The 15,407-nt window shown below is 36.3% G+C and overlaps 1 protein-coding gene across 1 annotated transcript in view; it reads right to left on the bottom strand.

Moving 5' to 3' along the window:
* Positions 1-15,407, bottom strand: part of MALRD1 (MAM and LDL receptor class A domain containing 1) — a 247,062-nt gene that overhangs the window by 144,351 nt on the left and 87,304 nt on the right. The window contains exons 22-25 of the mRNA XM_057432747.1: positions 12,318-12,474; positions 8,838-8,948; positions 7,705-7,918; positions 1,262-1,509 (exon numbers count right to left, since the gene is read on the bottom strand). Of these exons, the coding sequence (XP_057288730.1) occupies positions 1,262-1,509; positions 7,705-7,918; positions 8,838-8,948; positions 12,318-12,474 (730 nt within the window). The remainder of the gene's footprint in view (positions 1-1,261; positions 1,510-7,704; positions 7,919-8,837; positions 8,949-12,317; positions 12,475-15,407) is intronic.

The following is a 15,407-nucleotide window of genomic DNA, read 5'->3' as shown; positions in this document are numbered from 1 at the left end:
TGTATATCTTTAAACTATATAATAGTTATTACCTTTTAAGGATTAATTATTTTTTTCTGCCGCTGAATTTTGTTTGATTTTCTGACTGTCGTTAAATTCTCAGCAGACATTTTAAGAGCTGCCCACCACACTGCTCCTGACTGGCTACAGTTCTTTTCAAAACTATCAGACTGTATTTCGTATGTTTGTCTTTTACAATCATTGAACTCATTTCCCTCCTAACCTCCTGCACCCAACATTACTTTCTGGATGTCACATTTATTTGAAATACCCGTATCTCAATTACACCAAACAATTTTATATATTGGTGTTACAATACTGATCTTCTGTTCTATTTCATCATTTAGAGATACATTTTACAGCAATAATGCTGTGTACAAACAAACAAACAAAAAAAAGCTATGTCCAGATTTAATTTTAAGCATTAAGTTTATCCACTTGATTGTTCACTTGAGCCAGCTACTTGATAGATGCATAAAAGTGAACTTGCAAAATGAGACCTCTGAGGACAAAAATATAAATTAAAATAATTACATATTCTACTTTATAGGCAGAAAGTCAATAAATTTTACATCTTCTATAAATATAAAGATGGTGATATCATCTCTCAGGCAAGTTACTGGAACAGTATCTCCTGTCAATAGATGGAGTAAGAATTCCAAGTGTGGCATCAGTAATGGAGATGCTCTAATTCTGCATAGCAAAGTGACTGCTTTAGGGCCAGATAATTAGAAAGCTTTTGAGCTTACTTAACTGAGTAAATTTAGATAGCCAAACAACATCCATGTTTCCAAGTTAGGCAGATCATTATGTGTTAATAGCAAAATTATTAGCAAAGTAAAAGCCTAACCTCTTTATCCTAGATTCTAGGCTGACATGCAACTTTGACCACTCTGCGTTTGTTCACCCTTTCTTTCATATTTAATCACTCACAGAATGGTATAAAGTAGTTTTAGGGATCATCTGATCAGTTAGGATGAGTGTTTCATAAGACATATTCTAAATCAAACACCACATTCACTACCAACTTCATCTGAATCTGTCAGAGTACTTATTTACTTGCAGAAATCATTCTTCTGCAACAAAATATGTTTTCTTATGATTTCAAGAAAATAGGATCAGACCCTGACTCTTCTGTAACATGCTTGGTTTTGTCTCAAGAAATATTTCAATGATCATCTTTATTCATTTTAGGAGTGTTATCTTGGTCCAATGTAGAACTCAAATTCTGCACTTCTGCTAGTACCACACCCCCACATACCTTGCAGTTTTTATTCCGTCTGCTTAAGACAGGACTGAAAATTCTAGCTTTCTGTCCTGACAGCTGAAAAAATGAGCTCTTTATAAAAATATAATGACCAGATGGCTCTTGCAATGTATGATCAGTAGCTGGTTCAGTGCCCATTTTTGTAGTACTGCTAGTTCTGAGGTTCCAGTCAAAATCATCACTTTCATCTTGCTTCCATCCACAAAGATCAAACTCAAAATTGCAGTTCCCAATAGATGTACCTGAAAGACATTTGCACACATATGAACAGAGATTTGTTTTCAAGAAGTTAATTAGGTACATATATTACAACCTTGAACTCAAATCCATAAAAAAAAAAAAGCTTCAAAATTAAAAAAAAATGCATGTATCTTATTAAACAGTACATTTATAATGTTCTAGGATATAATAAAATACCTATTATATAATATCACAGGGATTTTAGGTATATATCTAATTTTATATACATCTAATAATAGATAGAGGAAAACTGCATATATGTGAGGTATGTCTTAGGCTCTCGTTATTATGGTCAGAGTTCTTGGTATAAAAGTAACCAAATATAGCAATCTATTTTAGATCAAGCTGAATGGCTCTTTAGGGTCTAATAAGGAGAGGTCAATTGCTACCCTCCATAGGACACCCAAGAAAGCTGCAGAAAACAATTTTTTTTTTGGAGGAACAGGTTACGGTCATGTGAAAATGATAACAAATGCGTGTATTTAGGGAACAGAAACCCTTTCAAATTTTTTTATTGAATATCATAAAGACACATACAGTTAAAATATAACTGTAGGTGTGCTAACTTTGACCTGAATCACACCCATAGTTTACTTTTGCAGGTTTCCAGAAGAGCTCACACATGTATTTTCTTAACCAATATACAAACATAGATGATTGTATTTAATGCCTAGAAAAAGAGAAAGCTACCATAATTTGGGTTGATTTTTATATGAAACCATGTGCATGCCCTTTACTGATTTTCCAATCTTGAATGTCAAAACAGACATCATGGTGAGCCAACTGTGCATATAAATTAAAGTTTAATCAATTGCCCCACTCCAGAATTTTAAGTTGTTTATATTTTTTTCCTCAATGCATTTATAAATTCATTCTAATGATTACCAAGTAAGACTAAACTTGCTGAAATAAACTGGAATTTCAGCAGAGCCTTCAAGGGACTTTTAACTGTGCCCTGAATATTCTTACTATTTGTTATACTATTGCTGGAAAGGAAAGTGCTTTGAAGATAAATTTGGAAACCATACAGATCATTTGGCCTGATAATATAAGGAATTACAAAAACTGTAAAATGTTAACAGAACCTCTTGTGATAAAGTCTGATAAACTTTAGCAAGTTAAAAGTAGCTTTTATTTAACTAACAGCTGGTCAGAAAACTCAGTAATGAGGCCAAAAGTCCATGCAGTCTACCCATGGACCAAAGCAATTCAGACAGACTACATCTAAAATTTCAGGCTGAAATCAGATTCCTTCCATGTATTTTTCTTTATGGAGGTTATAAGTGTAAAAAAGAAGCTAGAAACATTTGCTTAAAAATAACAACTGTTTAGCAAAAATAGCTTCACTGTCTTTTACCCTTGTCTGCAAATATGATGCCATCTGAAATAAGAATTAAAAATACCCAAATCTTATGTGCTGAGTATCTTTATCATTTATGCAAAACACAGATTATCGTTGACCTCAGCCGAATGTAACTTCCCATAAAATTTGTCACTCAACTTCTGCCATATGATCATTTAATTACTTAATATTTCATGATCCCTGTTAAAGAAACTCCTTCCATTACTTACAAGTTACATCTCAAGTTAATAAAATTCATGCATGCAACAGAACATTTTTTTTTAAAGAAATGTTTTCAAGAATCAAGACCATAAGGCACAAATACTGAGCATCCCAGGTAGTGTTCTATATATTGCATGTTACCTATCTGAATTTTATGCCCTTGTAGGATCTCTATAGTCAACAAAGAAAAAACTCATATCTATAGGACAATTTATGTAATCTAACTAAAACAACCCATTTTTAAATTACATGTACTTTTCATCAGTGAGTTACTCCACTGATTAAAAAGAGAACTTGTGGCCGCATGCAAAGAGTTGTGGTCAATGGCTCAATGTCCGGCTGGAGATCAGTAACGAGTGGTGTCCCTCAGGGATGGGTGTTGGGACCGGTCTTGTTCAACATCTTTGTTGCTGACATGGACAGTGGGATTGAGTGCGCCCTCAGCAAGTTTGCCAATGACAGCAAGCTGTGCAGTTTGGTTGATACACTGGAGGGAAGGAATGCCATCCAGAAGGACCTTGACATGCTTGTGAGGTGGGCTGATGCCAACCTCATGCAGATTAACCATGCCAAGTGCAAGGTCCTACACCTGGGTCGGAGCAATCCCAGGCACAGGTGGGCAGAGAAGAGATTCAGAGCAGCCCTGCAGAGAAGGACTTGGGGGTGTTGGTTGATGAGAAAATGAACATGAGCTGCCTTCAGTGTGCGCTTGCAGCTCAGGAACCCAAAGGTATCCTGGGCTGCATCAAAAGGAGCATGACCAGCAGGTCGAAGGAGGTGATCCTGCCCCTCTACTCTGCTCTTGTGAGACCTCACTTGGAGTGCTGTGTGCAGTTCTGGTGTCTTTAGCATAAAAAGGACATGGAACTGTTGGAACAAGTCCAGAGGAGGGCCACAAGGATGATCAGGGGACTGGAGCACCTCCCGTATGAAGACAGGCTGAGGAAGTTGAGGCTGCTTAGCCTGGAGAAGAGAAGACTCTGTGGAGACCTCATGGCAACCTTCCAGTATCTGAAGGGGGCTTATAAGGATGCTGGGGATGGACTCTTCATCAGGGACTGTAGTGACAGGACAAGGGGTAATGGGTTCAAGCTTAAACAGGGGAAGTTTAGATTGGATATAAGGAAGAAGTCCTTTACTGTAAGGGTGTCAAGGCACTGGAATGGGTTGCCCAAGGAAGTTGTGAATGCTCCATCCCTGACGGTGTACAAAGACAGGTTGGACAAAGCCTTGCGTGACATGGTTTAGTGGGAGGTGTCCCTGTCCATGGCAGGGTGGTTGGAACTTGATGATCTTAAGGTCCTTTCCAACCCTAACTGTTCTATGATTCTATGACCTTAGGCAGCCTGCTTAGAAGCTAGAGTTACAACAAACAGTGCACTTGCGTATTTAATCTTAGGTAGTAGACACTTCTGTGAAGAACTATGAACTCTTAGTGAAGAAGAAAAGCAAAGGTAATGCTTTTGTCTTTGGAGCAGTGACAAGGGGCTGGTGAGTTAGTCTACTTTATGAAAGTTTATTAATTTAAGAAAAGCAGTTATCAGTAGGCATATTGATCACAAAAGGTCTAATGAATCTCTGTAATAAACTAAGTAATTAAATCAAACAAAATTTAAACTATTTTAAGTCACTCTCAACAACTGTGCCTAGATGAAGAAGTACAGAGCTATAAGTGCAGATATGTAGAGCAATACGCTTGACATTGAAAACCAGAATATATTTAGGGAGGATAGCGAAGGAATAAGGACTGAAGAGCTATAGACTGGTCCTGCAGGCTGAATGACCACTAATGGTTAAAATCCATTTGATGCACTCCTGGAGCTCATCTTTTATTTTCTAATGAAAAAATCCTAGTTCATATGCTTGAGCACACTCTACAATACAAACTAAATTGTAATAAATAGGGATAACTGAGACATTTGCTTCAGAAGCACACTTATGACCTAAACCAAACATTAACAAAGCTTAGACAAAACCAGATGTCTAAAAAGTAGAGCCTTCTGCACTGGCATTAATCCATACTTCAGGTTGGAATAACGCTACTGCCCCCATAGCTTTTTTTCACAAAATTTAATTTTCTAGATCTCATAAAATACCATTTCTACTTCAGGGAGGCATGCCCAACTCAATCCAACCAGAGCTGCCTCAGAGACCTTCCTCTTATACTCTGATAACTTCAAGCAGCATAAGGTAAACCCTGACAGTTTTTGAACAAAGTGAAGGAGTGCTACCACCCAATGCCTCTCCAGCACTGTTGTGGGTTATTTTGTTTTCATATACTTGTAGTACGAAAGTAGTATTAGTGACATTATAGTTAAAGAAAACACTGAGAGTGGATCACTCAGTATCTAATGGGATAATTTCTGAGCACTTGACAAACCAATGTATCTGTTAACATGTATACTTCACTTATTTTATGGCACTGACATCATGTGACTAGCTAGAAGGAGCCATCAACAAAGTAAACAAAACCAAGGCACAGATCTCTCGATAGGAATTTAACAGATTTATGAGGCATGGTTTATATCTCAGCAGAACTGGCTTTATCTAGACACTGCTAATTAGACTTGGAGAATATCATCATGTGGTACGGTCCTGTGTATATTCTGGAGTTTGGGGAATATAATAGATTAGGGTCTAATATCTTTCAACATGGTGCAGAAAAACTTCATTAACTAAGGTACGGTAAGTCTTCATGCACACAGCAAACTATGTTGACAGTTAAAGCAAGTAATCCAAGAAGGCCTACTGCTAAAAGCTACTTTATAGATGTTTGGAAGCTGCACAGTTTTTAAGTTTTTTTTAAACACAGTCACTGTGCCTGGGGAAAACTGCCTTTTTTTGCTCCCTGTCCTTGAATCTACCATGCTTTTCGTTACTAAAGCTTTTGCCAGGCTTCCTAATTTGAGGTTTTCAAGCTACAGCTCTAAGGTTCAGCAGTGAGGAAACTTCTCTGACGGCTGCAAAGAATGAAGAAACTCCACAAAGAGTGGAAATATGCTTTTCCTACCACTACATCCTCTTTGAAGGCAGCCTGCTTCATGATAAATCTGGGAAAACTGAACAAGCATTTCCCTGTTAAGTATAATTTCAGCAAGTGCTGTATTATATATTTCTAATTTATTAAATGTATGACAGAGGAAGCATCAAGAAAAGAAACCAGCACATAGGGGAAACTTAAAGCAGCTCAGTTATTTTAAAAACAAAAAAAAATAAAAGGGGAAAAAAGGGGAAAACAAACAGTCTAATTCCTGACATCGCTACTGAAAATGTTGTCAAAGAAAGCTCTCCCAGACCTTACAAAGAAAGTCATAATTGGTCATTAAGCATTTTACAGCACAAGTACACACTATGAAACGAAATAAATTTCTTTATCTGAGGCAAAGCCCATGTTGATGTAAAAGTTTCATCACAGTCATCCTGTGCTCTTAAGGCTCTGTAATACCTCATTGTACAACTTTCTGTTAAAATGCAGTCAGGTTTTTTCTTTTTTTTTTAATTACTTTTTACCTTTTTTAAACCTACACATAGCAATAAAAAGAAAGCACTTTACAGGAAGGAATTTTTTTTGTGAGACTGTTTCAGTTCACTTTTTTTCTAGCAGGCAATCAAAATTAAATACTTCAGGTGGTTGCAAAACTGAATCCCATCACCCTGTTTGAACCGTCTTGCCCCTAATGCTTCAGTCTGTATTGGCTAACGGTGTTTCATGGGAGATATATACAACCCAGAAAACTCAAAAGGTCATGGGTAAACAATTTCTAAATATTTCAGAAAATAGAAGCCAAGATACGGCAGTATTTTTCAACAGAGTAATCCCAACCTGATACACTCCTTAGTTTTAGTTGCAGAAGATATAAACCAGTTGCCATATAGCTTAGTGAATTGCTATTCCTGGTTTGAAAATCACCAAGAAGTTTAACAGTATGAAAATAATTTGTAAAACACAGTCAGCCTTTGCTGTGTACCTTAACTCCATAGGATGTTAGCATAATTTTGCTTCATATAATTTTGTTCATCAAGAATGTAATAAACTGTATTCATGATCTCAATAAAAATGAGGCAATTGTTCATACAATACCAAACAATGCAGTTTTGATTGTGTGAGCATTTCTCACGATTGTGTAGGAAAAATAGTACTATATATTGTGATCCATTTCTCCAGAGAACATATTTGATATGGCTTCATTCTTTGAATCCAATACTACAGATGCTGTTTCTTGATATCTCTTGTAAAATCAAAACTGTACAGTATTTAGATTAAAATTATTTGCTACGAGACCTGACAATCCTTGAAATATCAAAGGAGGTAGGTCCCTCATATCCCAAAGGTATTACGCTTGAAGTATTTTTTCAGCCTTAATGCATTCTTTTCATATGGAAAACAGATTTCAATTCTGCTTTTAAAGAGAACCGCCTTCTGAGTTGCTTTAAGAAACTCACTAACAGCTTTTCACCTTTTATTTTATGATTTAAAAGTAAATAATAATAATTTAAAGCCCTTAAAAGACAAGGAATAGAATTCAATTATTATTTTCTTGTTTGCTGTCTTAGCTGATGAGCTGCAAAAGGTATTCAAGTAATAAAAATTCAGTTATTTATGATAATTATAATAAAAAAATACCATACTTACTACAAAGAGTAGGGCTCTCATCTGAGTTATCTGCACAGTCATTTACAAAATCACACAGATTATCCTTTGGGATGCAGTACTTGTTGGCACACGTGAATTCCTCTGATGTGCAAAGTCTGCCTGGGATGAGCAAAGGGGAACAATCTTCAAAGGTAATATCATCTACTGCCACGTCTCCCATGTAACTGACACCACGATTTGCTCTGAAAGCAATCTAATAAAAATTACAGAGTTATTACATTGTACGTTAAGACACTATAAAGACTCAAAAGCTTGCATATGCAGCAATTAATAGAACAGAGACAGTGGCAGTCCTTGCAAATCTTGGAATATAAAGTGGTCACTTTTTACTGTCAAAGTACAGTCCCATTAAAGCTTATACTTACTACTGCTTGTACATGTCTGTCACTATAGTTGCTGAATGTCCATCTTCTAACATTGACCAAGTACAAAAAAAAAATATAAGAAAGGAAAAAAAAATGAGCTACAGAAAGAGATACTAGTACCCACTCTTCCTGAATTAATAGCAACGGTTCCACATACTCCTGAAAAGTAAGCATGAAAAAGACTAGTCTGAGTCATCCATCAGTTATCACTCATCAGTTATTCTCATGAATGTGAAAAATAATGTTAAAGTTTCATTTAAAAGCATCCAAGACAGAAGTACCACAGAATGTGACATATTTTTAAATATGTTCCTGGCTGTTTCTGTTTTCAGCTGTAAGCATACTGCTAAGCATGGCATATCCATGACTAAGCATCTCTAAGAGGCTTTGGCTTCAGCTCATATTTCCAAGCAAACATCATGCTCAAGGCTCCTTTTTCAAAAACCAGAGGTAGTACTACTACACACTAAGAAGAAGGAAGTGGAATAGATTAACCTAAATTGGATTCAAGGATAAAAGGGATTCTCTGTCTTAAAAACGTATATCAGTCTGAAATTGAAAGAAATCTCTAAAACCTTGTTCCAGTTCAGATAACCAATCAGACAGCCAAAAAGATAAGTTTTGCTATTCAGAAAGAGAATATGTGCGTGGGACAAAAAAAAAAAAGAAAGTAAGAGGTGAAGAAGGCATAACATAAAAGTACTTAAAGGCAGTTGTTAAGGAAGCACATAACACAAGAATACACACCTGAAAATTAGAACGAATTCCTAAGAACACTTCTGCTCTGTTCCACTGGGGACCTTGGCTGCCACTTTGAGTCCACAGTTTAGAAGTCCTGTTACTAGTTTTACAGAGTACCTAACAAGGAAATAATTGTGGGTCACAAAAAGTCCTCCCATTACCAACACACTTCAGGTCCCTTCATAGTATACAAGAGTCTGAGAGTATCTTTTACCACTGTTAAATACCATAGAATACCTGGAGTTGGAAGGAACCACTGAGTCCAACTCCCTGATACTCGCAGGACCACCTAAATCATACAACTAAGAGTATCATCCAGATGCTCCTTGAACTCTGACAGGCTCCCCACTTCATGGGGCAGCCTGTTCCAGTAACTGACCACCCTCTCAGTGAAGAACCTTTTCTTAATATCCAAAGAGATTTACCACTGCCAGAGTATTCCAAGAAAAAAAAAATGTTTTAAGATTTCATCTGTTTGAGCAATGGAAGACTTGTAAAAACCCTCACCCTTATAAATAGCCATTTAACTGGAGAAAGCTGCCACTTTTCAACATGAGCATAAAGTCCTAAATATGCTTTGCTCCAACCTCTTGGGCATCCAAATTCAACTGTGTTGGCAATAACAACAATCTGGGTGTTTGATGAAGTGTGTGTCTGCAGCCAGTACTCACAGAGCTAAGCATCAGTTCAACAGTTGCCTGAATCTTTTCTGCTTTCAAGGATTTATTGCTACCCTGTGTAATCTTCTTAGGGCAGTCCAGGCATTTTTAATCTCAGTGAAAAAGAAACCAACAGATTTTTTTGAAAATTTATGCAGTCCTGTGAGTGTCTTTGATGTTGCATAACAGGTAAATTCTGCCAAGCAAAGAGCAGATCCTCACACTGAAGAGCTTTCATTCCAGGGAAACAGAAGAAACAGGTGTAATATATTAAATTGAATAGAAAACTGAGTGATATCTGACTTTATAGTCAAGAACTGCTCACAGAAAACATGAATTTTAAGGGAAAAAAGAATTGAGACAAGAAAAGGATTATTTGAGAGAGTAAAGGGTGCCGAATAAGAAAAGGTTTTTCTTATCTACAAACTATTTATTTATATGAATATAGATATGTGCGACTATATAGAAACACATTTTATTGCACACTGTAAATTACTTTCTAAATTGTAAACACAAGCCTTTCATCAGAAATTTTTTTTTATCACGTCATGCCAAAAGTAATAATTTAATTATACAGTTAAATATGGTCATAAATTTGTGTGCTATTAAGATCCAAGGCTTCCCTGTACCTTACTGCACTTTGAACTGCTACGCATTTCAATTACATTGCAAGTCATTGAAAAAGCACATCTAGTACTTTGACAGAGCTACCCTTGCCAAATCAGAGGGCAGAAACCAGGCAAAAATGATTCCAACAAATATTAAATCCAAGTTTGAGCAATAAAGTGGCAGCTTTAATGTTTACATTTAATATCTTTAAATGAATGTCATAGAAAAATAGGAAAACAGCCACTCGTGCTAAGAACAGGATGTCTTCAGCATGTCCTATATGAACAGGGCAATGGGAGAATGGCTTTAAACTGACAGAGAGTAGATTTAGATTAGATATCAGGAAGAAATTCTTCACTATGAGGGTGGTGAGATATCACATCAAGTTGCCGAGAGGAGCTATGTCTGTCTCATCTCTGGCTGTATTCAAGGCCAGGGCAGATGGCTTTGTGCAACCTGGTCTAGTGGAAGGTGTCCCTGCCCATGGCGGGGGGGTTGGAACTAGGTGATCTTTAAGGTCCCTTCCAACCCAACCAATTCTATGATTCCATATGACATTTGATAGCATAGATACAGACTAAAATGCAAGAATTCAATGTGAATTAAATAAAAATGCGGTAGTCTTAGGGTAAGAGACAGATAAAAATGCCATTAGTGATTTTGAACATAGAAAAGGGTCATATTCATGTAATACTTAGAACTTTTTGAAGAAAATAATGACAAGTAACTTAAATAATTTTATATTCTGAGTTATTCCTACATTCATTACTCATTGCATAATTAAGCAATTGAAACCAAGTAATTCTTGACATTTAAAATGTAAAGTTTTTGTTATTTTCCTTTGGTACATCTTAAATCAATGAACTTGTGGCAGGGGAAATCAATTAAGGAGTAAATGGAAATTGTAGCTGCTGAAACTAAATAAAAACCACCACTATATAACACTTGCCTTTTGTGGTAGTAATACTAGACGTAGCTCCATGGAATTTGCTGTTCTACAAAACACTCTGTGTTTTTTATTCCAACTAATATGGGTTCCCACATTGTGAAGAAGCCCTGGACACCAGAGTAAAGAAGTCACAAAGCAAATTGATCTGTCCCGAGGCTTAAAACCGGGGGCCAACCAGCATTATACTGTGATTTTCCCACTAATTCTGATAAATTAAAATTTGACTACCTGCCAAGCAGCCTTGCAAGATCTTTACTTACTTGGGAAAAATGCGGCGGTACTTTTAAAAATTGCTTAAGAATAATTCAAGTAAACACAGAACATGCTTCCTCTGAACATCTGGCAAGCCACATGCATGGAGCAAAGAACAGCACATCTGATTTCAGTTCTAATGTTAACAAACATTTTAGTTTTATCTTTGGAAAAGCTTAATTCTGCCCCTTTTTCTTATGTTATTCAGAGTAACTGGAGAGAATTTATTTATAGAACCAAATCCACATACACTGGCCACACCCAATTTGATATTGAGTGCACAGGTGGCTGGGTAACTTATTCTGAGTATTTTTTCAATCCAGTTCTGACTCTGAAAGTTATAGTGTAAGATTCCTGGGAAAACCCATTATAAGGACTCAGGTGTGTGGCAAAAAATGTTGAGAACAATGTTGCTGCTTTATTAATTCATTTTGCAGTGACTCATTTGATCTACAAGCCTCTAAAAAAGTTACATTTTCTTTACAGAACTGTTTTTAACTGTGGAGAAGAAAAGCATATGGGTAAGCAGGTTTGTTGCTATTATGTCCTAGTAATAGTTCAATGCTGCTTACAATAATACAATTAATCTCCTAAAGGTATATGTTAAACTTTCCAAGGAATAAGCAGTTTCTACAAAAAATGACAGCAAATTTTAATAAAACAACTTTTTTGCTTTTCATGCTCCCAAATTCAGCCAAGACCTCAAAGTCCAAATATCTACTGATGCTTTTCAGTGCCAAAGAGTGCAGTACAAGGCTTATACGTGTATAGATGTTCTAGCCACAGTATGCCTATAAAGGTCATTATTTTTGATTGCTAAAAGTTACATTTTCCCTGGCTTACTTGAACTAATGCTTCACTCAGATCATAACATATTGAGAACAGTGGACTTACAGTAATTGTTCATTTTCATTTACTAGCAGCCTAGGCTTTAATGAAAATAAGTGACAAGGCATGAATTTTTGCACAGCAATTTCAGGCAGTAAAAACAACCCAAACCAAAGAACATCTCCGTACCTCCAGAGAGCCTATTGTTGAACCATTCATGTGGTTCCAGAATATAATTTTGCATCTGGGTCCTGTAAGGGAAATGACTGGGGTATCAATGTCAGCTGTGTCACCAAATTCTCCATTTGAGCTGTCTGCAAACAGGTACCAGCCTTCTTCAGTACACCTGCTCAGGGAGAAAGGATTTTCTTTATTGAAACAAAACATCTCATCACAATTAAGTTCCAGTTAGAATTAAGATGGTAATATTTCCTTATGCAGATAATAGTGTCTTCTGCCTGAGTGTCCAGGCAGCCAGAATCCCAAAAAGCCCTTGAAAAGGAAGCTGGTATTTTTATATTGGCAAAACGAAACGCAGAGCTGCAGTCAGCCTTTACCCACAGGGTCAAATAGATGAGGGCTTGGGGCCTCTGGGTTTCTCCCTGACACCACCTCTTTCCTCAGGGACACCAGACGGTTTGGATCCTGGCTTGAAGTCAGGAAAATACAAGATACGGGGTGAAATTCTTCCTGCTGAGAAAGATGAGTCTGGCTTTGCAGTAAGCATCAGATTCTGAGTGTAGAGAGAGACCAGAAGTGCAGAAGTAGTGTTTTGGGTATCTAAGATTTCGTTCCTTGCTTTTCAAAAGAAAAAGCAGTTGTTGACCAGAGACAAGATTCAGTTCTCTTCAGCGGAGCTGCTATTTGCTCAGTGCTTCTCAAAAAACCTTTCCAACAAGGGCTTACAAACCTGCTGATGGGACCTATGTTTTTAAAAGGGCACTGGTATTAGTTTTTCCTTGCTCTTCTGTTTTCCTGTTTGGCCAAGCTCTGAGCTATCACTCTGTAAAGTTGCACCTCTGCAACTGGGAGAAGACAGTGACCATGCCCTTCAAGCACTGCCAAGAGAAAAGCAGGGTGCCTAGAGGCTGTTCACAGACTGAAAGTCCTGCTGAATGGATAGAGGCAAGATTCCAATGGTTCAGATTCAAGAAGTCTTTTTTTTTTCCACCAGCCTTTCCCAAGTTTTTATACTTAGAGCAGACTGAAGGACTAAAAGACTTTTTCATGCCTCTGGTAACAATTGGCTTTGATGCATTCTTTGCTGCAGTAACCCTGAAATAGTAAACAAATATTTTAAAAACTACTCTTTCAATAATATGAAGTTACTTTGAAACCCTGTAAGAAAATTGTTTCTTTAAAATGTCATAAAATTTTTAAAAATATCTTCATTTTTCATCTAGATACATTTTATCTCAGGTTGCGGTGCCTCTACTGAACACAACATGTACTGATGTGTGTCATAAAGTAACTATGAATTTAGTACATACAGGTTTATCACTGCAAAGTCACAACAAAACTAAGATTTACATTTTCTGTATAGGATAATTTACACTTGATAATCACGAAATACTTTCAACATATATTATTTAAGACCTACCATGTATTCTGGAGGTTGAGAAACTTAATTCCGCCATATATTCAGTGACTTTCAGAACAGCACATTCTATTTACTATGCTACATAATATAAAGTAGGCTAGAAACAGGCATTCTCTGTATTCACACAGCAGTTTCCTCTGAGGATCTGAAGTCTCCAATTCACCCATCCTTAGAATCACATATGCAGTAACTTGTTTCTAATACGACCAGTGACAGACTGATAGACTGCAAACAGCCTGACTTTCCTTTTGCACAGAGCAAAGAATTTCATTATCTCCTTATTCTTTCAGTAACCTGTGATTGATCTTAAGGCTATATTTAAATGAAAATTATTTTCTATTTCTTTTGTAATGTTTAAAACTGTTAAAATTTTTGCTTCATAAGAAAATGAAAACCTAGTGATAGACATTGACACAAAACAGCCCTTCAAAAATCCTTGCAAACCGGTGATTGATTCATTGATTGTTATGCAGAGTACTACTTCTGCCTTCCCTGGTGTCACACCAGAGACCAAGGGTTAAAAAGGAAACAGCTATAGCCTTGGGAAACTACATAATATATTTTGTTAGATGAAAATAAGAAAGAATTCTGGTAGTTATAAAACATTTTGGTAAAGAAATTCCAAGCTGTTTCCTTCAGCAGGGCAAAGTGTCCTTCTAGCAATTCCACAAGTGAGAAGTAAGGAAAGCACTTTTATTAGTTAATTAGCCACAGTTCAATCCTATAATCATCCTCCTCTCAGAGATTTTCCCAAAATTTATCTAGTCTGCAATATTGAAAGAATCATTGTATCTGCAAGTATTGGTAAGGATTTATATGTAAAATATCTGCTAATGTCAAAAGGCAGAGAAGTTAATTATTCCCATTGTTTCTCTTTAGCTAGCAAAAATGATTCTTAGCTCTAAACAATTAATACCACTTTTTTATATGAAGTGAAGTACTAAAAGATCCTATAAAATGAAGGAACTTATGCATGAAAAAAAATTTTGCAGATAATTTTCTACATATTAATTAGAAACCATGAAGAACATAAGATTCTTAATTGAAAAAAATTACTTTTACACAAAGTAATTAGTGGGATAGGCTGCCTATGCACACAGTTTTAGGTAGAAATCAAATGCATGCAGGAAAACAGTGTCATGATTAGTTACCATTTCTACTACCACTCATAAAAGAGAAGTAACCATTCAACAGAATGATAATCTTCTTTTCATCAGTTTATAGTTTTGTTTTGTTGTTTTTTTTCTTTCTAAGTCACATACAAGTAGATGTTTGTCAAGGAGGAACAATAAGTTTCAAAAATGCATCTTAAGATGTGGTTCAGATCTTCATCTCGTGTAGCTCAGACATGTAGCAGGTGAGATCACTGAGGACTGTTGATAAAGCCAACAGGGACTGACATGAGTCCAGTGGGATTCTAGGGGGAAGAGTAACAATCTGGGAAAATCTGGATCTTGTCCACAAACTTATTTTGCTTTTCATTCAGAAGTAGATGAGAGAAGTATGGCTAATTCGTTTATCACTCTATCCTGGCAATTCAGATATCTTTATATTTAACTGCATTCATTTACATCATCCTTGAGACAGTAGCACAAATATATGGAAGTGAATTATTGCACAGAATAATCCCAAAAGAAAGTAATACATATGCAGGCCTTAATGCAATTAGGTGAAAATAA

This window comes from Pezoporus wallicus, unplaced genomic scaffold, assembly GCF_028554395.1.
Source record: "Pezoporus wallicus isolate ANWC-B61680 ecotype Strahan unplaced genomic scaffold, APGP_CSIRO_Pwel_v1 scaffold_2584, whole genome shotgun sequence".
Lineage (NCBI taxonomy): Eukaryota > Metazoa > Chordata > Aves > Psittaciformes > Psittacidae > Pezoporus > Pezoporus wallicus.
This window is presented reverse-complemented; position numbering and strand designations above follow the sequence as displayed.